This window comes from Larus michahellis, chromosome 5 (assembly GCF_964199755.1).
Source record: "Larus michahellis chromosome 5, bLarMic1.1, whole genome shotgun sequence".
Lineage (NCBI taxonomy): Eukaryota > Metazoa > Chordata > Aves > Charadriiformes > Laridae > Larus > Larus michahellis.
In genome coordinates, this window is record NC_133900.1 from 45,081,878 (window position 1) to 45,107,561 (window position 25,684).

General features: G+C 37.6%; 1 protein-coding gene across 2 annotated transcripts in view; it reads right to left on the reverse strand.

Annotated features, from left to right (window-relative positions):
* SH3RF1 (SH3 domain containing ring finger 1) overlaps positions 1-25,684 on the reverse strand; it is a 90,478-nt gene that overhangs the window by 63,628 nt on the left and 1,166 nt on the right. For both annotated transcript variants that reach the window (XM_074586959.1, XM_074586960.1), the window contains one exon: positions 24,716-25,205. In XM_074586959.1, coding sequence (XP_074443060.1) covers positions 24,716-25,102 — 387 coding nt within the window. In that variant the 5' untranslated portion in view covers positions 25,103-25,205. The remainder of the gene's footprint in view (positions 1-24,715; positions 25,206-25,684) is intronic.

Below are 25,684 nucleotides of genomic sequence, written 5' to 3' on the forward strand. Positions count from 1 at the left end.
GCCTTGAGTAACCCAAAACATTTGCTCCTATTCCTATTTTAGATATTTGTAGTTACTCATAATAGCATGAGATGCTAATAGTTAAACTTCAAATAAGGAGAGGAAAACCTCTGAATTTTATCAGTCTTGATTATTAGTAGTGGCAGGGTATAATGTTGCTTCTGCTTTCCCTGATCACTTGAGCGAAATTTGATAGCATCTTTAACACCATATTCTGAAACAATGCGTATATACTGACTTCTAGGAAAGATTATATTATAGAATTTTTACAACTAACATGATAATGTACACAATTGGTTATTACAACACTTTCTGTTCCATAGGATAAAACTTTCTGTATTTAACCTCCAGATTGCATTAACTAGCCCAAAATAAAGCATCAAGCTCTGTGGGTAAATCATGCTTATTACTGATTAATTTAAGAATATCTGGCCTTCAAAAAAGCACCATGACAAGGAGAAAAACAAACACCTATTTGTACAAATGGCAGCAAACCAGTTAGAAGAAACCTGCATGTCTACCACATGTCTTAGAAAACACTCATTATAAAGTTAAATTTGTACAGCTAAATTCTCAAAAAGATCAAAAGATTAACTAGGCAGAGAAGTTTGATTCTCTTCTATTATGTATTATAACATAAAGAAAACTTAACGTTGAAACTTGAGTAATCTCGGTTTTCAAATTTTACTACTATTGTAAGGTACTATACTTAATCCACAGCATGCTCTGCAGTGATTTACTATGTACTTCTCATGTGACTGATTAAGGTTTCATCGATCTAAGCAGAGTAAATCAAAACACACATGTATCCAAGGTTTTAAAAACTGTATTATAAGATGACATAATGCAAGTAATTAAGGATTGCACACAAAAAAGGCTAAAGACAAGACCGTATGCGAGTTTAATTATAACTTTCTGAGGTGAATATTCAACCGCACATTAGTAAAGCCGTACACATACAGCTAGAATAAGAAAAAGACCCTTTTTCTGTTTACTGAATGTATAATAGAAATACTTAAACATTAATTAAAAAAAAATTCACAAACACAGCACGCTATACAGCTAATCTAATTTATGCTAAAAAATCTGATTTATATTGCTATAATCTACAGGGGTTTTGTAACCAATTTTGCCACGACTTGCCTATGTTCTTTTAATACTCTGCTTGAATTTCTATTCATACCGTTTCATCAGTACGAGTTCCATTTCAACAAGTGTGTAGATACAATCTTTAAAAACCCATTTATGAGTAAGCAACCTTAATTTCTTGTGTTACAGAGTTCAAGAGCAACATATATCATCTGAAAAATACCACACGATATTCTAACATAAACACCATCAATATGCAGTACTTCCATGTCTGAGATTTCTTATCTATTATACCCACAAAGGAGATCTAAATGTGTTAGAAACTAAACATTCTGTAACTATACAAATTATACATGCTCATTTCATAAAAAACAGAAGGAGTTAGGCAGGGTTTTTTGAATTACAAATATACAATAGAAAACAGATCTCCACTTACTACTTAAAAAAAAATCTTTTTTTAAAATCAAATTAGGCCTCAGCATACAATTAGAATACTCATGTCAAAAAAACAGCTCTACTTCTGTTTGCTTCTACTGGTTATCTCATTCATTGCTTTAGCAATGCATGTCCACTATTGCAATCAGTAATTTAAAATTTCAGTAATAAATACCTGCTTATGTAAAACTGTACTATTTTTCAGACTTGTTTTGGGTGTAATAATTTTTGGTTAAAAACTTTGCATAAAAGAAAGCACATTTCATATATTTAATAAATGAAAAATAATTTACTTCAACAAGCTTTCTGTAAATTACAACAATTGAGAGATTTAATTGCGTAAGCTAGAGAAATGCATTATTTCTCTTTTAGGGCACTTGGATGTTCCCTCATTCCAATATCTAAATGCAGTACAAGATGATTTCTGACACCCTTTGATCTTAGGTACAAAGTAAATAAGCAGTGGACAAAGTTTTTTTTAAAAGAAAGGAGAAGAGAGAAGAGAGAAAAAAGAAGAAAAAAGAATAAAAGAAAAAAGAAAAAAGGGAAAAAAAGAAAAAAGGTATTATTCATTTCACAGATCAAGATTACTAGAGCACCTAAAATGTTATTGCCTCTATTTTCTACTCCACTCTCCTACTGAAGATTATTGTCCATTTGGCAAGGACAACGGGGAAAACGCCCCATGTGCTAACTTACCAGCAGGCACAGTTCATAACCTGCCGATTAGCCTAAACTGACTTTGTCAGTAACCTTCAGCAGAAGGCAGGAGTGATAACAGTTTAAATTGCTACAGATAAACCTGTCAAAGATCATGATTCAGCTCACAGAGAGACTAAGTGATTTGCCCGATGTCATATATTCAGCTTAAGAGCTGGGACTTAACAGTATCTCACAGTCTTAACTACATGATAGCATTCATTAATGCATTTTATTATTGAGGGCAAAAAATAAAAGTTTCTGAATTCATCCTGTAATTTACAGATTTCTATAAGTGCTTCCCGTCTTTCTTTCTTTTCCATCATGTACAACTCCATCCAAGCCTACGAAAAGCTACAAAAGCTCCACAGCTTCCCTAGAATATTCTCTCTTGCAAGATACAAGTGTTATCAAATTCATGCACTGCCATATTTTTGAATGGCTGGGCAAGTGAGCAACCTTGACTAGATGAACCTGAGCTGAAAGAATACTGCTAGATTCATTCTAGAGCTGTGATACAAGCACATTCATTCAGCAAATTCAGTTGGAATTGATTATTGATCCCCAAAGTCGTATGTTTATTTTGCCTTTCTTTTCGGAAGTACAAGTCCAACAACAAACTAGAAAAATCAACCTGATAAACAGAAACTAAAAAAGAAGTAATAACCTTAGCTGTGAATAGAGAACTAATTTATACAACCACCAAGAAAGAGTTTGTTGCATATAGCACTGGACAAATATTAACTTTGCTCAGTATTTGTCTTTTCATCTGCCCAGGAAATAAAAACCGCAATTTTTCTTTCAATAAACAGACCAAAGTATCTAATTTCATGACATAATATTTCATAGTTTACTCCAAAAACAAACCGCATTTATTCAATATGTGTACTTGAGCTTACCAAAGCAAAAAATATACTGGAGATGGTGATTCATCTATATTGGTTTCTCAAACAGCAAAAGAACACAAGAAAAAAGCACCATATATAGATCCTGACCACAGTGTGTAGCACTAGAAAGATCCCTACCCATATGTAAAATCAAAGCATGGGAGCCAAATGCCAATACGGTAGGAAATACAAGAGTGTAGGACAGATAATGTATTCAGAGGTACCTTGTATACGTAACATCGGCTGAACACATAAATATACCAATATTTATGAATGTATGAATACGCTGGCTACTAAATATATACTTTTTATATATATATACACACACTGAGTAAACTGATTGTGGTGCTGTGCCTCCACCTTCACACACATACTGAAGTGAAAACCACTTTCTAGTACAACCTGTTATTTGTTTGAAAGGAAATAATGGGCTTCAATCATACTTCTGAAAACAGCTCGTTATTTTCACAGCTTGCTATGCTTACTGCAATGGACAGAAAGATAAACTACTCCAATAAGCAAGTTTAGCAGAGAAGGAAAGTTACAAACCGAACGAGTGGTATGTAAAATGCATCTTAACTACAAGAGACAGAGTCTTGTGGATCAGATTCAATCTAATTCTCTTTGTACTTGTTGAGAATTACGGGCCTCATCTCCCCATCTGCTGGGAACAGGATCTAAATGGCAATCCAATTAATTAAATATATTTTATAAAGTACTTTGGTATCATAATATAATCTTTCTACTAAGGGCTCAGACTCAAATGGAGAATCCAACAGCAAGAAAAAAACCCAAAACACTAGGAAAAAATGGTGATTGTTAAAATGCAGGTATAGTCTTAGGTGAAACTAATAAAATATTATTTCTTGTCCCTCTTCCCCACAAAAACCTAGAAATACTCGCATTACCTCTTTTATAAAGAAATATAACTTGCCATAAGTTTATCCACATGAATAAGAATTTCGCTAATAAGAAAATAAAATAGTACCTTATTGTGCGTCTTTAACAGTTGGGTACAGAATGTGTACACTGAAATGAATTTTCAGTATCTTCACTTATACGCTTAGAGAAAATAAGAAATATTTATTTTGCCACTGCAGAAATGAATACTTAATACTTTCCTACTACTACTCAAGTCATTCTTTTTTAAGAGCCATGTTTAGGTTATGTATTAAGATGTAACATATACCTGAAATCTTGATGGATCTGCTGGCTCTTTCTTTATTTATACCACTTAAGACTACAATTTAACCTATTGTTCCAGGCTCCTTCATCTATGTATTAATTTATAAATAAGACCATTCCATTCAAGATGAAGGCAGCAATATACATAGTCAATCACTGCCACACCCCAGAATTAATTTAGGGGCAGGAACTACAGAATAGCTCATAGTTCGCGTCCCAGTAATTTCCCAAATAATTCCTGAGTCAGAAATACTACTAAAAGAAGCAATTTCTACAGTGGCCTGGAATGCTAAGCTCTCTAAGCATCTGACACATCAGGTTTTCTTTTACAAGGGATTTCTCCCCCGCATAATTTGTAAGGAAGCTCAACAGTAGCATAGAACGTCTTCTTTGCCAATTAATATTTAATCTCACACTATTTTATATTATCCAGTATTGATTTTTAAAAGGTTTATAGTAAAATAGGCTTTAAGCCAATTTTGAATATTGAAACTAAAAATTCAGTAAAAAAACCTAAAAAAACCCACAGTATCTGAAAACAAATATAAGTTATCTTAAAAAATTAAGGTGGTAAGGTGACTAGAGGTGACTCGCGTTCACGCAGTCAGCGAGCTGACACCTCTTTCCCTTCCACCTTCTACTTGAGTTAATCAAATAGGCATTTTCATTCGGGAAATCCAGATTAATCTAAATACCGCATTCATTTAAAATTTGTTTTCTTAAAACTGTGCTCTCTAAAGTCACTGAGACATTTTTTAAGAAGCAAAAAAGACAGTAAAAAAAAAACCCAAAACTTTAAAAACCCAACAAAAATACTCCTCTCGCTGTAAGCGAAGACCTGCTTAACATACAAATGATTTGATAACGTCTGACCTACAATGCAGTACTCAGTCTACAGATGATCTTTAACTATGGCTGTTTCATGTTTTTGATTGAAACATTAAAAATTTTGCTTTTTACTACCTTATATCGATTTCAACTGTATTATATCAGAATTTTAGCATGTTGCCACCAGCAGCACTTACTAACTCACCACATTGGGCATTAATGCCAACTTCAATTTTACTTTTGAGAAATTAAGGAGAGAACACCATCCCTCGTGCTGATTTGGAGACACTTGTTATTGAGCAATACTAAATATATCAGATCTTCTTGGAGCAGAGATACCCATCAGCCCTGATAGCTGCCTTACTCCCTGTTCATTTTCTACTGACCTTTTGGAATTGAATGAACCGAATTGTTTTTCCTGACATGACCTGAACGAGAGGGTGGAGATGGCTTACAGCTCCTCCGCCTGTAGGTGAGTGAGTAGTGCCGCCCCTTCAGAAGCGGGAGCAGAAGAGCCTACAGCTCCACAAACTGATGTACTGGGTTTGCATGGCAAGGTTTTGGTAGTGGGGGCGCTATAGGGGTGGCTCCTGGGAGAAACTACTAGAAGCTTTGCCCATGTCTGATATAGCCAATGCCAGCCGACTCCAAGACGGACTTGCCACTGGTGAAGGCTGAGACCATCAGTGACAGTGGTCATGCCTCAGTGATAACATATTTAAGAAGGGGGAAAAAAATGCGCAAGAACAACTGCAGCTGGACAGAGGAGTGAGAACATGTGAGAACAGCTCTGCAGACACCAAGATCAGTAAAGAAGGAGGGGGAGGAGGTGCGCCAGGCATTGCCCAGAGATTCCCCTGCAGCCTGTTGTGAAGCCCAGGGTGAGGCACACTGTCCCCCTGCAGCCCATGGAGGGTGACGGCAGAGCAGCCTGTGAAGAACTCCATGCCAAAGCAGGTGGATGCCCAATGAAGGCTGCGACCCCATGGAGAGCCCATGCCAGAGCAAGATCCTGGCAGGACCAGTGGAGAGAGGAGTCCACACAGGAGCAGGTTTTCTGGCAGGACTTGTGACCCCGTGGGGGACTCAGGCTGGAGCAGTCTGTTCCTGAAGGACTACACCCCATGGAAGGGACCCTCTGCTGGAGCAGTTTGTGAAGAAATGCGGCCCGTTGGAAGGACCCCCATTGAAGAAGTTCTTGGAGGACTGTCTCCTGTGGGAGGGACCCCACACTGGAGCAGGGGAAGAGTGTGAGGAGTCCTCCCCCTGAGGAGGAAGGAGCATCAGAAAGAATGTGTGATGAACTGACTGTAACCCCCATTCCCCATCCCCCTGCACCACTTGGCGGGAGGAGGTAGAGAAAATCGTGAGTGAAGTTGAGCCTGGGAAGAAGGGAGGGGTAGGGGGAAGGTGTTTTAAGATTTGGTTTCATTTGTCATTACCCTACTCTGATTTTATCGGTAATAAATTAATTTCCCCAAGTCAAGTCTGTTTTGCCTGTGACGGTAACTAGTGAGTGATCTCCCTGTCCTCATCTCAACCCAGGGGCTTTTAGTTACATTTTCTCTCCCCCACGTAGCTGAAAATGGGGAGCGATAGAGCGGCTTTGGTGGGCACCTGGCATCCAGCCAGGGTCAACCCACCACAACTGAGAACCAAAGATCACTGTATTTTGGGAAGTACTCAAGTCACTGAAATACTGGGTGGGGTTTTTTGCCACTGTTGTTTAAGTAACTGCCCTGTTTTGGGGGCAGTTTTTTATTTTTAAAGAAAAAGTAACTTTTGAAGGAATCAACATAACCACTTAACTCTAGAAGAGGAGTTCAAACTGTGAATACCAGTAAAATAGTCATCCACAATTCAGACTAAGCTGACTCAGCTGTGGAAAGGCAGGATTTCAGATGTGTGCTTCTTCTCTGTGCTACTTATGGGCTACCTGCAGTGGGTCCCTTTTGGAATACATGGGGAAACCTAAATCAAAGCTCAGCTATGTGATCAAAGCTCAGTATCTAGCATCTTAACAGCGAAGTTTTTCTCAGTCTAGCAAGAGAACGTAAGAGTATAAACACAATTGGGTCAGAGCGCCAAATTTAATGTCCCCCACCTGACTGCAACAACAGATTTCTGCAGAACAGCATGTGGGATGAAGATAAACATCCCTCTGCTGAAAAAAAGTGCCTAAAATTAGTTTCAGAAAATAGCATTTAAGTTAAGATCTCTCACCAATAATTGTCATGGAAAGCACACTGAATTTTAACAAGAGCAAGTGTGGGGCAAGGCTTCCATTAATAAACTTTATCATTAAATCTACTACTATTAAGTCTATACTCACAAAGACTCTACCGCTTATTAACAGTTCTTTCTCATCTCAGCAACATATTAGATTAAGAGATAGATGAAGAGCTTACTTCTACTGTTAAAAGTGCTAGAGGCTACATTTAGCTTTTGACAGTCACAGCAGTTTTGATATGCCTTGGTGGCATATTTCATTGCAGTGCTATCGTTACAAATGGAAAAACCCAAACACTAAAAGCACACACAGGAAAATGCCAGTGGACAGACATTTAATGGTCTTGTCCATTTGAGGACGGTTCGCTTCAGAGAAGCTTCCAGCACAACTTCACTTACAGTAAGAATTCTCCTGATTTTGCCACGCGTGGTCTAAGCAGCATCTAAAGCAGAGTACTGGTGTAAGCTAGACTCCAGGGTTTTGGGTTCCCCCCAGCCAAGAACAGGCTGGGTCACACACTGGTAACAACCTTGGCAGACACTCCCCTGCTTCTATCCGTGCCAATACTAATGGAACAAAACTAGACGCAAGAGGTTTCTTAGAAACTCAGTGTTAATGCTGCCTGGCTGGAACTATCTGTAATGCTTGTACTAATTATTCCTGAGCAGATTAGCCCACAGAGTGCCAAGCCAGCCGGGCAGCCCTTTCTGTGCACACTCTGCTGAGTGACCACATTTCTAAGTTCAGAATTATATTAAACGGTTGACACCAACAGAAATTGCAACAAAGCTATGAATTTAAGAATCATTATAGCTATGATAAGACAACCAGCACTGAAGCACTCTCAATACAAAGGAGATTAAAAAAATAAACTCAAGCAATACCTAAAAGTAATTTACATAAATAAAAAAATAATCAAGCAATACATAAAGAAGTAGTTTCATTTTAAAAAGGCAAATGGTAAAACACACCAGTAAAAAACTCAGTTTTGCTTTTTATTTGAAATATTGCACAGAGTAAATGAAGGACGTGGAAAGAGAACAGGGGGATGATTTCTACACACGGGCAGTTCAGCTTTCTAGTGATAACATTTTATATAGCACATTACAGTCACTTTTATGCCCTCTTTATGCCCTCATCTGCATGCGTCAAGTAGAACAGTTAGTCTTCATCTAGAGCCATAATATGAATACGTACTTGTACTTCTCAATAATACTACATTTGTACAGCCTCAGTTGTTCTCTCTTCTTAGAGGTAGAAGACTGTGGTTCTATTTTGCTTTTTTAAAAAGGAAACAAAGGAATATTACATTGCTCAGTGATTCTTTCTAAATACAGATTCACTACTCAGGATTTCAAGCACTTTGTGCTATAACATAAAGCATATAATTTAATCATTTTTTCTACCACCTGGAAAGAACATACCTGACACTCATTTCTTATTAAGAAAAGAACACTGAAGTAGAAAAAGTGAAAGGCTAGATACAATGCGCAAGGTCATATGAAAAACTGAAGTCCACATACACCTGAAATCCATTTGCTGATCATTATTAAGGGAATAACATTAGATTGAAGTTACTATTTTTGTTATTTTTCCCTCAAATTCAACAGTAGACATACAATCCCCACAAGATCATAGAGATATAGCTAACCTGAAATGTAATATTCAAAGTTATGTATGCTTTCAAGGCTGTCTTTTTAAAAGTTATTTAACTTGTAAAAAACCCTTGATTTATGCTTTGATAAATATTAGTTTCTTTCAAAACAATAATGCTCCAACATCTGAAAGTTTATCCCAAGAGATGCTGTTTTCTCATTAAAAACAGAAGTCAGAAACGAACTATTTTCTCCTAAATTAATCTCCTCTTTACATTACAGAGGAAAATGAGAAGAGAAATATCACAGCTAAGCCAACACAAACAACCAATTTTATGTTCCCCACCTGATAGTCAAAAAATAGGGGAAAACCACACTTCAAGCCATACTTAATTTTGTGCTTTCTAGACAAAATGTACAATCAGAATTATTTTATCTCACCAAATAATTCATTGGGGACACAAACAAGGAGATTAAGGAGAGAAAAAAAAAAAGAAAAAGGTGCTATTTCCATAAAAAGTGTCATTAGTACCTGCAATACATGATCCAACATGACATGAGATCCAACCAGCAAACCACAGATGTCTTGGCATGGATTTCCCTTAACCTCTATTACAGCACTGAAAGGGATTGCAAAACAATTCTCTGTCCCAATGACCAAAGCACTCACTTGGGATGTAGGCAGTTGGGTTTTAATCCTTTTTCCAGTGGATGTTTTACTTTCACAGAGCAGAACAACTTCAGGTTTAGAAAGGGGGGCCAAAAGTCTACATGATTAAGCCACTACGATCACCAGTACCAATCTTCACAGTACGTTAAATACTGAAGCAAAGGCTGAATTGCGTTAATTAAGGTAATTCACTTAAAGGAGATTTAGCGCATATTGACAAAATGACAAAACAGAAAAAACACTGGACTTCTGTATCCAATGCTATTTTTTCCAGTGTCTTTTGAAAACATCGTGTGCAAAGACAAACAAAAAGAATAAACCACAAAGTATTTCCTAGCCCTTGATCTGAACAGCTAGCCAACATTCATAGGTCCTTGCTGACTTACCTCCATTAGAAAGACAAAATGAGAATTCAAAATAGTATTTACCAAGAACATTCATAAAATCATGAACCTCTGAAAATAACATGACCAAGAAATAGCACCCACATACTGTGGAACTGTTAGTACTACCAGAAAGGTCCAGGTTCTCTAGAGTGTTGTCTGTTGCCTTGCTGGTTCATGCACACCTCTGCTTCTTTTCTTCTTTCCCTTTAACCCTCTCTCGGAAAATCCATTTTTCTTCAGGCACTAACCAGTGACCAGCTGCGGTATTTATGGTCAGTTTTATCAGTCCTCATAGGGCAGTCTCTGCTGTTCCAGCTTTATTATGTTGATCAGCGTGTTTAGCAGCAGCTTCTACTGCTTCAGCTGCCACAGAAACACTAAGCCCAGTGTCCCTCTAACGAAGGATATCTAACTAGACCTGTTGATTTTTTACCAGATCTGTTTTCATGAAAGCCATTAACACTCCTCTGTATTCCAACGGAGTATTTTCCAATGTACATTTTAATACCAAAGTTCAAAACTGCAATTTTATTTCTATAGCTACGGGACCTTGAAAAATATAAACACAGTGAGTGTTTACATAAAACCACTTTGGACAGATTTCTTCTATTAAACTTAATATGCTGAACAGAGGAATGAAATCTGCAAAAAGTATTCTTTTCTCAAAACACAGCACAAATCACATGCTATTTCATCCACTGAGTACCACTACTAAGACATTCAGATTCATTGATCGTAACAAAAATCAACAACCTTCTCCAAAAACAAAGCACAGCTTGGCATCTAGCAGTATATGCAGTGTAGACTTCAGTAATTGGAGTCTGCACCCAAAACCAGAGCTCTGGGACACTGAGAAAGCCCTGCCATTTGAATTCTGTTCCAAGTTTGGTCTGCCTTTGTACAAAGCAAAGGTTTCCCCTAGGTCAGAAGGCCACACTCTACCAAAAGTTTCGTTGACTTTATCTCTTTCCCCAAGAGGAAACATGGCAAGAACGTGAATCTGAGTTTTTAACCACATTAATGCATTCAAACCTCGAAAATTGGCACATAACTTGATTTCAGCTCATCTGAAATCTTACAAATCTACTAACGTTCTAGCCTTGAGAACCAGAGGTATTTGACTTCTCAAGAATTAAATGCTGTTTCTAGGAAGATGTGGGGTCCTACCCTTACATTGTAAATAGCAGTTAGAGGAGAGCGAGCCATGATTTCCTAAACGAGACTGCAGCCAACATCCAGATCTGAGGATGAGGTTATCTGTTTAAGCATGAAGAGGATTTCTCCAACATCATAAGGTATTTATGCAAACAAAACTTATGAATTCCTGGAGGCAACTATTCAATATTTACTTGAAACACATGATTTGGAATACTTTACTTTCCATTTTCCATTAGGCAAGACTAACCAAGCCCAACCATCAAATATGCTGCGATTACTGCATACTAGGCTACAAGATTTTTCAAGCTCTAAGACATATCTAATTACAACAACCAAGTTAATGCTTCTGTTTGATTCCGATAAACTAACTTAAACTTCAGTCTGGCTATATGTGACTGGGCTTCAATCTGACTACATCTAAGTGAAGCTGCAGTGAAATCTCCTTGTAAGCAGATGAAAAATTTCATCACAGACATGGATTTCTTCTGAGGACCGTGCCTCTGAATATTATAAATCCATATCCTTCCATTACTGCAAGTACAAAATTGGCTCAAAATAATTTTATTTCTTCTTTATTTTACCATTTCTAATCTAATTTCATTATTTGTGAACTGAACAGTACACTCCAGATAAAAATATACATCCACTTGGACAACTACAGCCTACAAAATCCAACAAACAAGGGCATAAACTTCACCAACCAATCTATCTCATTAACTGTCATAATTCTCATCAACATTAAAAAATAAGGAATTGTGTGGTATAGCCTAACTGCATGTGCATTGCACACATTTCAAAAGCTCTAAAAGGATTAAAGATGCCATGTTACATAAAATTTTACTCAGAGAATATTTTTAAAATGGCATCTGAGTTTGCATGTAAAATTGTGTGATTGCTGCAGGAAAAAAAGGGCACAAATGCTTCCTGACAGTTGTGCTGTTGTAACTCACACCTCCTTTTTTCTTGGATTCCTTTAGTGCAAACGCAGATAATTTGAAGTAAGAGTATTGATAGAGACTCCTTTTTTTGTGTGTGTGTAATACTCTTGTAGAATAAGCAGTTCCTCTTCTATGCTGTTTAAAATCGATTTTGACCTCTTTTATACTATTCCTTTTAAAGATAGAGAGCTGGTAAAATAACAAACAGGGAAGCTAAACGACATCAGCTCCCTGTTGCAAGCAACGCAATTCTGACTTGAATATAGGAAAAACTATGATTTCCTGAGTAAAGAACATATACCCACAACAGGAGCTGAAGTTAGAAATAAGCTTTCATGGACCTTATGTTTCCTTCTGGGTTTGGAGGTTTCAGTATGAGAAGATAAACATTTCTTGAAATTGTAAACTGCTTTGGGAATCTGTTCCCAGAAAAAGACCACTACCTATTCTATTTCTCCACTGAAAAACCAATTCCACTGATTAGTGAAAGTAAAGATAAAGAAAGATCTCCCTTACTGAACAAAAATCATGTATTTTGAAAACGTAATTCTAGGAAGATAGTTCTCCTTTTAAGCACATAAAGGTGAGCTGTTCCAAGGGACTGAAAACATACTGAAAATATTGTGTTATTTTGCTTGAAGAATTTGCCCCACAAAATTCATTCTTATCTGTCATAACTAAATTCAAAAGAATAGCATGTGAGATTGTAGCCATGCTCTATAATGCCAGTAGGATGTTTACATTCTTATTTTATTTCTAACTGAAGAACAACACAAAAGACTGAGGAAACACAGAAGTAAAGTGAAAGAAAATGCTACCAAATCAGAATAGTCACAAATGCTCCTTTTTTTTTTTCTTCCTTCTTTGAGGATCTTTTCTGATTTCCAAGCAATTCATAGGACACTACCTGACCTGTTCCTATTGAACAGAAGATTTAAATTTGTAGCTTTATTGGTTCTAGAAGAACTGTGAAAATAGTTTATTGGTAATAAAACTGACATTTTTTAGAATCCTGTGAAGAATCTCAAAATGCTTGAGAGATATGCCAGAAATAATCCTCACAGTCCAGAACAGGAAGTTCTTCAACCATTTTAGAACTGAAATATTCTACATGTCACGTAGTACATGACACACTATTTCAAAATAAACAATTAAACAATTAAAAATAAAATACACAGTATTTTGAAATTAAAATACACACATACTGGAGGAATGTAGATGACACATGAGTGAACATAGTTAATTCTTGTTGTTCTCACTTCTTGTCTAGCCAGCTCCTCCATATCGACTTTTCTATTTTGATGCTCTCCAAAACCTTCCTCAACTACTCTTCAACTTATTCCTTCAGCACATCCTCCTCAGCAGGTCTCCAGTTCAATTCCAGTGAGCAGAGACTCGCTTGCCTCATCTGATTTCCTTCCCTGTCATTTTTTATCCAATATGTCTATTGCTGTGTTACAAATCGGCTACCACAGTTTGTCTTCTTTCAACCTAATTCACTGTCCTCTTATCCTCTGTTCCCTTATTACTTGACCTTTCAGCCCTTTGTCACCCATCAGTATTGAAGTTTCTCTGCTGTCCAGCCATCTCCTCCCAGAGGCCTTCTCCCATTCTTTCAACGAGATGAGAGACTGCTTTCATGCCTCATACTCACTCCCTGCTCAGCTCTTCCACCTCCCTCACCAAATACAAGGCCACCCTTGGCATCTTCCAGACCGGGCTTGCACCCTACATCCACCTCCTCTGCTCTTGTACTGTGTTGAACACGTCTGGCTTCGTCTTCTTCCACTATAAACTGTTTTTTCCTTCGGCTCCACTACATCAAGAGCTGTGCTCAGGAGACGGACACGGCTTAAGTTCAACAGGGCTAGAAGAGCCAAAACTTAACAGAAGTAATATGCAGCTTGCAAACGTGGCTAATACCCCATTATCCCCATTGATGTTTTTTAAATTCTGGTCCACAGACTACTGACTGCCTGAAATATTTTCAATGATAGCTTGTGAAACAACCACAAAGAAGCTCTTAATGGGCATATGCATAATGCCAAGGAAATAAACGGTTATTTTCATTTACCCTACTCTATATTTAAAATTTAACCCAAATTTTTGGGCGGCAAAGCACGAACCGATGCATTAAAAAAAAAAAAAATCCTTTATTCCCCCCTAACAAAATGAAGTGATAGTCCTTTCAACTTTTTCCTCTCGTTGTAGGCACTGTGGTAGCATGTCTTATATTCAATGTAAGTTCAGATCAGCACTTCTCAACCCTTCAAAACTCAGTGTAGCTATCAACATGTATTTCTGGAAGACCTATATGTCTTCTGAAAGATTATCTATTCATCTACTTATTGACTATCCCTGCCCTGCTTAGACCGAAGATCTAAGAAGATTACAGAACCTGGTGGCAAGGCTGAAGGCTTGTTAACTTAATAAGGCTGTGGATTAAAAACTGTGTTAAATTAAACAGGTTTTGAAAATGGCTTAACTCTGCTTGTGTGGATAAGATTTAAGAGTCTCCTCTCAGATCTTTATCTAGCTCATGAAAAAGACGACCATGTGAAATAGGCACTGGCATACACCAAAAAGTGAAGGTCCATGAGACATCGATTTTCTTTTAGCAAGCTCGCAGCTTCAGAATAAAAGCTTCATCTTTACTCAGAGGCACACTACCACAGCGCACTGAATTCAGTTTTACTGGATTTGTTTAAAATAAGCTTCTGGAACAGCTATGCCCTATATATGCCAACTCAGATTGTCATCTGATTATCTTTGAACACTTTTCATCTTAACACTTTTTAAGCAGAAGTGCCTCATTCTTCCCCAATTTTTTTTAGATAAATAAAATGCAGACTATAACCTAAAGAATTAAGACAGCATGCTAATAAAGAGTAATTGAAGAGACTTGTTTCAAATTATTCGGTATTGATCCTCTCGCTCCTCTGTGCAAGTAAGACTACATTCCTTTTCAAGTTCAGCAGCTTGAAAGTTTGGTAGGAGTGACTACTTTTGTCTTTAACCAGAGCTTTTCAAAAGCTTGTCTTGTAAAATTGTGGTTCACACAAGATAAAACAATGTTTCACTTCTTTAAAAGGCTTTTAATGTACATGTATATTTTGAAAGTTTAGGTGCTGAGAAGAGGAAGTTAAGAGAGGTAATGTGCACATATTTCCTTTATAAAAAGGAGAGCAGAGTTACCTCACCTTATTGCAGCACTAATGCCATGAAACAAAATCAGTGTTATTTACAAAGGAATACTAAAGACTGAGGAATGTTTCAGGTGTTAGGAAGTCCAATAGGACACCCTCTGATGCCCGGCTTATCTTCTGTGCAACACTGGCAACGCTCCTTCACTTCAGAGAGGAGGAGAATGATATTTGTATTCATTTTTAAGCAACATTGAAATGCCTACCTTTGATCAAAATGCATTTATGATGAATAGCATACTTCTGAGCTAGAAATTAAAATTATACTTTGCACACGTACAGAAAATAAAAACGGACAATCTATGTTTGACTCTGAAGAATCATGACAACTTGGACGACAGAAAATAAGCACCCGACCAGATCTTTTAGTTCAATTAAAAAACAAAACAAAACAAACAAAACAAACAAAACAAAACAAAGCAAACAACCAAACACAAATTTACACCATATTTTAAAAATTATATGTGGAAGGCTGAGCATATCAGCATCATTTCAAACAAAGTTACTGAGAAAGAGAGAAAGCATGCACGAGAGAATCTTGTTCTCATTTTTAGGAGATCAGACACATTCTTGCAGGTTCTGGTTTTTTATACTTGAAAGTTTAAGTGCTTATACTATAGGTGGTGGTGAACTGATCAAGGGCCAAACAAGGTAGGAACAAAGACCTAGACAAGAAATTAAATTACTTAGAATTCTGAAGTACTCATAATCTCATGCTGCAAAAACCTAGCTTTGGATAACAAATCACATGCTTGAGTGCCACAACAAGCATCAAATATTTGAGTGTCACAGTCCTAAGCTTCTGAGGGTACAGGGATAAATGACTGCTGCGGTGGATTGCTCATATGCGCCACAGTTGATTTTCACGTACCTAGCAGGCTCAGACTCTGAGACACTTTGGCAACAGTGTCTTTAAATGAAGAGTTGAGTTTGAGTTCTGTGTTTCAATTTCCCCTCAACTGCAGAATCCAATCCTGTATGTTTCCAGGGAACACTGAATGACATTTTAGAGATATGCATGTAAGCATTACATGTCAAAGAATTCCAAATACTGGACTCAGTTTCTGTCTTTGGAGTGACTGTCCTTATCTCCAGAGCATCCTCCTGTCTCTATGACTTCCTGATGTGTAAGAGCATGCAAAAGAGAAAACAGACTTAATTGTTTGCCTCTATACTGACCAAGACCAGCTAGGGGCTTCGTGCCCAAACTGCGTGGCAGCCTCAGCAACATCTATGGGATGAGAATAAACAAAAACAGTTATTCAGGCACTCTCAGTGCAGCAAGGCTCGCACTAGGACTAGCCCTACTGTTTAGTTTGACGATAAAGTAGAGGACAGTGCTGCCATCTCCCCCTCTATACCCAGGATTCTGGTTGCACAGACAGTGCTACATCTAAAAGATGTCTGCCAAGATGATAACTTCAACTGTCAGCACTGCTGGGCCAGAATTTGACACACACAAAGCAGTGGAGCTATTGCTTCCTTGTCCTAATGCTTCAGGCTTGGACTGCGGACATTGAAGTATAACTTAAGTACACCAGTTACAAAAAATTGCAACACAGCACTCGTCCAGGGGCACACATCATCTCTTAGAAGCTGCCTTTGAAGCAGTTTTTTTTCCCCTCTCCGTCTTAGGTCTATAGAAAAGTGGAAATCTGTAACACACACACACACACACACAATATCTACATTCTTCAGCATTCTGAACATGTGCCAGAGTCAAGGTATCCATTCACTTGTCAAGACAGATCAGAAAGGCTGAAGCGATCTTCATGAGTTTGGAAGATGAAGAAAGGTAAAAAGTGCAGAAAAGAATACTCCCCTGGAGGGTGTGATTCTCCCACCTCAGGGCCATTTCTGTCCTAAAATTAGTCCATCTCAAAGCAGCCATTCTTGGTACACACACACCAGATGCACGCTTTTCCTTTGTGCACCCAGTAACAAGGTGTATGTATGAACAGGGCTGACCACATATTTCAGCCTTAATTACTGAGACAGATTCTTGCCCACACCCGGATTGCATATAGCCAGTGATTTAAAGAAGAAGAAGAAAAAAAAAAAAAGGAAAATTTTAAACCAAGAAGCCACAGCAATACAGTAATATTAACCTACACTTCTTGCTCCTCATTCATTTAGAAGACTTAGTCATACATTCCACACGAGTGTCTGTAGTCCTGATACTTCAACAGAACATTTTCTTTCTTATTGCTTATTTTATTTTCCCTACTTTTGACACGATCAAGGACAAATTGGACACAAGAGGAAAGAAAGATCTATGTTTTCTTTTTCTTGGAAGTAGTACACTCAGATCAGAGGCGAGAGAACATCTGAATAAAGGACAATGATGGAGCCAAAGAAAAGACCAAGGAAGGTGTTAAGCACATCATAAGGAGAAGGCCAAACGCACTGCAAGAGGAAGTCCACCAAAAGACAGACAAACAATTCAACATAACAAGTTTCCAGTTTTATTATCACAGCTGCAGTTTCAGGCTTGCTGTTTTCCGCAGTTCCTATCCATACACTAAACACAGGGGTAAGCAGAGGAAGTACCACGTGAAAACCACTTCACACAGGTAAAGGAGAGGGGAGGAGAAGGATTTCTAGCTGACCCCATCCCAGTCAGCCCCTTCAGCTCTTCCTACAGTACAGGATGTCTATTAAGCCACCGAACAAGAGGTAGCCACTGCAGGAAGCTAGACGCTATGCACCCAGAAACACAGCAATAGCACTGCTGACTGACTTTGCTAACCAGACCCTGGACCACCTCTGTAAAGCAACTTTATTGGTATTTGATTTGTGTGATCATAAGAAAAAAATTAAAACATTTTTATTCTCTTTAAAAAAAACTGCTCCCCTTCATGAGCCCATTAAAAGTAAGGGTTTTAGACTTCCTTTTTTCACAGAAGTTTAAGCTTTCTGAATGATCAAAGCTTTTCGAGTAGAGCAATAACCTGTAACTCACCGGCCAAATTACAGTGGAGGGAAAAAGACACCATTTTATTTCAGGCAGGCTGTTTTAAACGAATCTGAAGAAATGGTGGGATATTAAATTGGAAGATGAAGGGAAATAAAGACAGCCCCCTCTTCCACCTGAAAACAAAGCAATCCTACAACAGTATCTTCTACTAATTAAAAATAAAGGCTATCAGAAAAAATAAATAATAAAAAGACATTTAAGTATCACACTTAAATACTGTGGATTTGTTTTTTAGTTTATAGATCACCTTACTTCAAAACTTAATTATTTTCAAAATAAAGGGATTACACTGGTTTCACAACTATTTTATCAAGCAGATTAATGTTAGCTGGCAGGTTAAAGATTGCTATCGAGATTCAAAGTATGGAATTAAATATTTCCGTACTGCCAACACCATTCACATTATATATTCTCTTTTTATCCTTTTCAAAACACAATCAGTTCTACACACCAGTGTGCCAGCTGGATGCAGATTTCTCTAGCTGAAGAACAGAACACCAGCTTATACAGATTATTATTTTTTTTTTAAGTGTCTGGTTTTTCCTCACTGAGGTATTTATGCGATTCCCTATTAAACATCCAAACACAAAATTAAATTCTTTTAACAATGACACTAGGCACTGGACCATCTTTGGTACAGGAAATGGATTATGAACAGTTCTCCAGTACTGAGGAAGTCAACGCTTTAAAGAGTGAACAGCAGTATCTACTGACCTCAACTGAGACTGTGGACCCATTGTAAAGCACCCTATAGATACATCCAAAATAAGAAAGTCAATCTCTGCCTTAAAGAATATACAGTTTAAATAGCAAGTCAAACAAAGGAAGTACTATCAGTCATATCTGCAGATGGGAAACAGTGGCACAAAGAGCTTTGAATGACTCTGTGCAAGGTTATAAAGGATGTCTGTGGCAGAGCCAGGAACTGAGCCCGGAAGCTCTCAACCCCAGCCCAATGCCTTTGGATACTGAGACAATTCCTCCTTTTGCTTATCCTCCCCTCTCTTTACTTACTTATCTCAGAGAGGAAACACATTAACACCATGAGAGACAGTCTATTTTCCTTTTATATTTATAATCTCCATTAAATTTTATCTAGCTTAACAAGGGATTCAAAAGTGTTACAAAGAAGTAATTAAAACTGTACAAGCAACTGGAAATACAAAAGCAGAATCTGGTATTTCAGAAAGTGTGAAAAGAAACAAAAGCATGCATACATGATTTAGAGAGGCCTCCCCAAATTTTTTCTAATGATCACTCCGGAATATGAATAGGCACCTATATCCACATTCTCAAATTAAGATATTCCACATGTTAAAGTTGCACCTTGACACTCCTTACTTTTATAGCATGGAATATATGCAGGAATGCATAATTAAAACTACACAGACAACAATAAGATACTTTTAAAAAAGGAACAAAATTGTAAGGGGGAAAGCAGATTTTGTACAAATTTTTACACATACCTGATTTTGAGGATTGTACCATCAACTAATGATTCTCCAGCCTACCATCACAAATGCCAATCATGAAACTAACTGCATTAGCCACTGTTTCTTGCATATTTCTACAACCACTTTTCCCCGCGAAGTGGCATACTTTACCAACTAATCTATTATCAAAATGTGAGCCTCTTCTAAGAGCACCTGACCAGCAGATGTTTACTGATATGGTGTTTCTATTTTATTCTGATGACTCTTGTTCAGAGATGATTTAAACATCTGTTCCAATCTAAACCTGCTGCTATGCTTGGCAATCCCTATATTTATTTTCAATCCTTTATTAAAAGTTTTGATCTATGTATGCATATTTTCCGTCCCATCGCTGTTTTCTAATCATTAAGAAGTCTCCTTTGATAACGAAGTTCTGCCAGGATCTCACTAGGCCAGTGAGTGTCACAGGTACAATAGCAGCACTTGTTTTATTCAGCTCCTATCAGGTTTTTGAATCCTGCTAAATTGTCAAAGTGTGCAAGCTGCCACCCTGAGCTCTTTTCTCCAGGGTGGTTAGGATAAAAGAAAACTGATTGCTAACACCATGAAGAGTCCAACAGAGAAGCCTGACCTGCTGAAGTCATCACAGACCAGAAGGTGGCCCATTGTCCCTACTGCCCCAAGTTGTGTGCCAAGTTCAGCTGTGGAAGAGAACCTGGCTACATTTATTTTACTTTTTGGCATTAAACCTGCTTCGGCAGTTCCCGGGCAGGCCTACTGGATCCCAAATGACTGCTGCTGTGGCAGTATGGATGTAGGAATTTAAAATTTTACTGTTGCTTTCCTGTCCTACACAAGTAGGAGAATGGACATGTGGGTTTACATTGCTAACACAACCCAGGTGAGCATTAGCAGAAACTCGTGGAACAACCTTCTACTTGTGGGTTTTTCTTTCCTCTTCAGTTTATAAGAGTTTATCGCAAATACCTCAGATGTTAGTAGTTCATAATAGAAAAATGATGTTTTAGGTATGCACAGAGCAGGAAATTACTGATCAAGTTAGAAAGCCCTCTTTAATACCTAAATGAGCATCTGCTAGTATGGCCTGTAATGTTCCTTTACCCTCTTATTTCAAGAAGACTTCACCAAAAGTGGTATTACCAGAGATAATAGCTTTCCAGAATAAAAACAAGAAAAAAGGGAAAAGCTTTAGGACATTACCATTGTCTGCACTGTAACATTTCTTGATAAGGTTTCCCATTGACATACAGTATAATACACCCAAAATTACACTATCGATACTTCAATACATCAATTCAGCATAAGCATCAACTTGATTAGGCAGGGCCAATTTTTGAGCTATTCATGCTTTTCTTTCAAAAAGGGAAATCATTTGAATCCTTTGCTTATCTCTTCCTGCCTACACTTGGTCCAGAGAACAGCTGAAAACATTATTAAAAAAATTATTTTCAGCAGTGATGAGATTTCAGACTGTCTAGACAACTCCGCTCTAGGTTCTGCTGAGATGATAGCCCTAACTTCAGAAACTGGGACTATAAAGAAACTATCAGGAGAACTGGTATGTGTTAGGAACATATAAATTCAAGGGAAAAGAAAAGCTGGATGTGTATCAACTTAAATCTATCCTCTAGTAGAGAAATTAGAGCAGCTCTCCAATATCTATCAACTTATGCACACAGCTACGTTTAAGGCTCCTGCAATAAGCACACCCTCATATAACTACCATAAGGAACTTAAGATAATACCTGTTTAACATACTTTGTGAAAATGACAAGATGAATAACATGAGCATAAATTTGAAAGTAAGTACCTTAAAATTTGCAAATGCTCTTTTGAAGGAAATGAGGCTCATGTGATCACACATTCCCTCAACAGCCCTCAATAACTTGCTCCTGATAACTAGTCCCAAGCAGATTTGACAGAACGCTGTGGTTCTTACAGCTCGTCCAAGCTGTCAACCCAGCTGAAGTTTTTCATTTAAAAAAAAAAAAAAAAAGAGCCAAAAAAAGCATTAAATTAGCATCTCTACCAGAGAGGAAGCTGCAGCATGGGCATAAGTATTATTTGTTCTCCCAGGCAAGCTGGCCGCTCAGAACTGAAGAGATGGGCAGTCAGCAAACCCTGTTTTCCTTCAGGTGCAGCAGTATGCTGCCTTTGTCCAGCCAGTACCCGGGGAAAGGCACAGAAGGCTTTATGCATCAAAATAGCGGGGAATAGAAAGAGGTTTAAAACTTGAAGTGAGAAATTGCAGTTGTTACAGCAGTGAAAGATTATAGAGGTTACAGAAAGAAACAGGGTTATTGCAGTGGGGGAGATACAAGGCACAGGATTTGTTAATCCCCACCACCCACCCAGCTTCATTAGTTTTAAGACTCAAGGAACCATTTGTTTGTTTATTGCCATGTGTCACCACATACATACAGAGAATGCAATATACATAGTACTGTGCAATAACAGGGCTGGCAGCTCTGTAGTCATTGATACAGTTCAGGAAATCACGCTGCAGTACATGCTGTATTAACTTTTTCTGAAAATTATGGCATCCTCTGAAAGGGCATTTATGAGCTTAGTATTACTTCAGGGTATAAGCAGAATGTTTATGACTTGACAGCCTTCATCCACGTTCACTTCATTTAACATAACAGCAACTTTCATTTACTAGTTCCCCTTCAGCAAAATTAGTTCAGGAAATCTGACTCTGCCACTCATCTAGAAACAGATTTTCCTCTCCAATTCCCAGAGAGGAACTCTGTTTGCAACCATCTTTAAGTTACAGTTAGCAAAACAAGTAGGGCATTCACTTCAACGTTCTCCATTAAATTGGCATTTTGCTTTCTAGACTTTTTTTTAAAAAACATTTTTCATATAGAACAAGGAAAAGTTCTTCGTATCTCCCCTTTCTTATCCCTCAGAGTCGGTTTCTGTTTTCAAAAGTACTGCCTTCCTAGTAAGAAAGGGTCTGGAAAAAGTGGACAAGAGATGAGAAGATCATCCTCCTCTGTCTCCCAAAGGAAAGAAGACACAAGAATGCCTATGAAACCCCAGAAACACCGATGTACTCAGACTTACTGTTAAATGCTGAAATCTATTACTAATATACACTGAGTATCAGTTAATTGCATGAGGAATACACATGGTCACAATCTTAATGGCATACGGTACAGCATAACTAATAAATTGAAGCAACATTCCATATGTTATCACTTTCTACTCTGTACAACATCTGGAAATGCAAATGTTGCACAACAGGATATTATAGAACATTAAAAAAAAAAGAGAGAATATTACATATTCAGTTTTATTTTTTCTAATAAAGCTTTGAGAAACTGAAGTGCAGTCATTCACATATGCAGTACATTGCTGCACGAGAAGCCTTTTGGGAGAAGCCGCCATCTCTGAAAATACGCAGTTATTTACAAGGGTCAACAGAAAAATATATTTAAAAAGCTACATGGGTATTTTGATTTGCTTTAAATTGAAGAGCTTTTGCAAATGCAAGGTATCATGGTAAACACTTTAAGGTTCTGGAGAAGACCAGACTGGTTTTGATACTGCTGAAGCTTCTTTGCAGCATTTATTAAGGTTTACCTTCTGAAAGAAAAAGAAACACCACATCATCTTCTCTCCTCCCTTACCAATTAATCTCTATGCAGAATAAAACTCATTAACAGGAAGTGGCATGATAATTATTATTTTTATATTCTACAGTAAAGAACCTAATGAGAGTCTCTACCAAGCAGACAAAACAATACAATCTAATGGAAGAACACCTGTGTTTTAAATCCCTATGCAAACTTAAGAAGCGTTATCTAAGATGTTTTAGAGAGGTTCCAATCATCTAAGTACAACTGAGGACAAACCGGTGTAAGGCTTCCTTCATTAGGTAAGTAAACTAAATAATTCAGCTATATTTTAAAATAAATACTAGTCCTGCCAAATGCACGTTTAAGCCCTCTCCTTGGAACTCCTCAAGACATTTCTTAAAAATAAAATAAACTTCAGAAGAAGGAAACCACCTCAACCTTCCAAGAAATTTCACTTCAAACACAGGAAGTCTGAATACACAAGCATCACAAAATGGGCAGCAAAACCTTCCAGGGAAGCTGATCTGCCTTGTCATTAGATAAAACACAGCAAGGTCAGACATCTCGTAAAATTATATTTCCCGATACAGGCTCTAGAATGGATAATCATAAATGAGGCTATTGAATCTTGATTATAAGGTATGACGGAATCTACAGGTTGCATAGATCCTAGGAAGGAACAGGAGTACAGGCAGAAGGCAATGTCTTCCCATTACAGTACATGATTTTCCAAATCACTTCGAAAAAATACTTTGAGGAAAAACTAATTAAAGAAGGGGCGAGGACTGAGAGTACAAATAACTCACCAGACCACAGTAATTCAAAGATTTCTTTTTAAAGGAAGAAAAGTAAAAATCTAGCTCCTTAGAAGCCAATGGCAAAACCTTCACAACTTCAAGAACAATGTAACTTCCCTGCTAATGTTTAACATTCGTTAGATGTAATCCAGAGGAAATTTACTGACAGTCAGAATCATTACAGAAAGCACAAGAGCCAAAATAAAAACTCTTGCAGTTGACAAACCAAGAAATATTTCAAGTGTTCTTCACAAGATGTTTATCCTTGACAATTACTTAAGCTTTCCACATAAATTATCTTGTTCTATTTGACTTCCTTTTAATAAGACAGTTAACATATTGAGATGCTTTTCTTCTCCTTACCTGAACAACTGAGATTTAATAAGGACCCATTATTACTGGTATTTACATAACATTAAACCAATACTGATAAGAACACTGACGTGTTTTGCTAGAAGTCTACAACAGTTCTCAAAAATACTGTTTTGCCATATTTACTATCTGGCTGCCCTTATCCTGAAGCAGAGGCCATTGAATGTTTTGAAACAGTGCAGGAAAAGATGCGATTGCAACAAAATACCACCATCACATAGTACTTACCCTAACAGGAGGGCTCCGTGCTTGCACCCTTTGCTGCTGTCCAACTTGAGGGGTCTGCAGGTCCTTTGATCCGCAATTAGCTACAGTGTTGATGGGGACTCTTAAAGCATTTGTGCTACCAGTCCCGCCACCAGCGCTGGGTTTTCGAGGCCTCTGTTTGATGCCATCCAGTAGTCTAACAAGCAGAATATTACTGGGAAGTTCGTCAACGCTGCAGTCCACTAAAGTCCTGCACTCTGGGCATCGAAGTTCATTTCGAGAACTCACAATGCCCAGCAGACAGCGTTTACAAAATGTGTGTTGGCAAGGCAAGACCTTTGCAGAAGCATCAAGGCGTTCTAAGCAAACAGGACACTCCAACAGATCCAGCAAAGCTGATTCATCCATTTTCTTTGTATTACTTAACCAAAAACCAAAATTTTTGCAGAATTTGTGTGTTTTGAGCACTCCAAGGATATCATGTTACATCCATTCCTCTTCTGACCATGCTCTGAAATTTTTTGAGGGAAAAAGGCATTAATAATCTGGAAAAAAAGAGTCAGCAAGACTATTCTATATGAAGATGTTCATACAAGGAGCAAAATAAAAGAACTCTAGACTAGTTCAGTAGATATTTCCAGTAAATGAAAGAAACATCAAAATACCAATACATACTAATAGCAATCTACATTAATATATCTAGTTATTTAAAACATTGTAACAAAACCTAACAGCTAAGGGTTTTAAATTCAAGTCCCCATAAATTTTAATCGCAAGTAATTCTATTCTCTCACATCAGTCCAGAATGAAGAGCTATCCCCAGTAAAGCATTATAATAAAGCTTACTTTTCGTAGCCCTTGCTTAATACACCTGTGTCTCTGAACATTTAATTGAAATCAGCCTTTTCCACAATGAGAAGACGGCGACGGTAACTACAACTGTGTCCAAAACAACAGAGCGTACACCAATAAGGCGTAGCAAGGGGAACT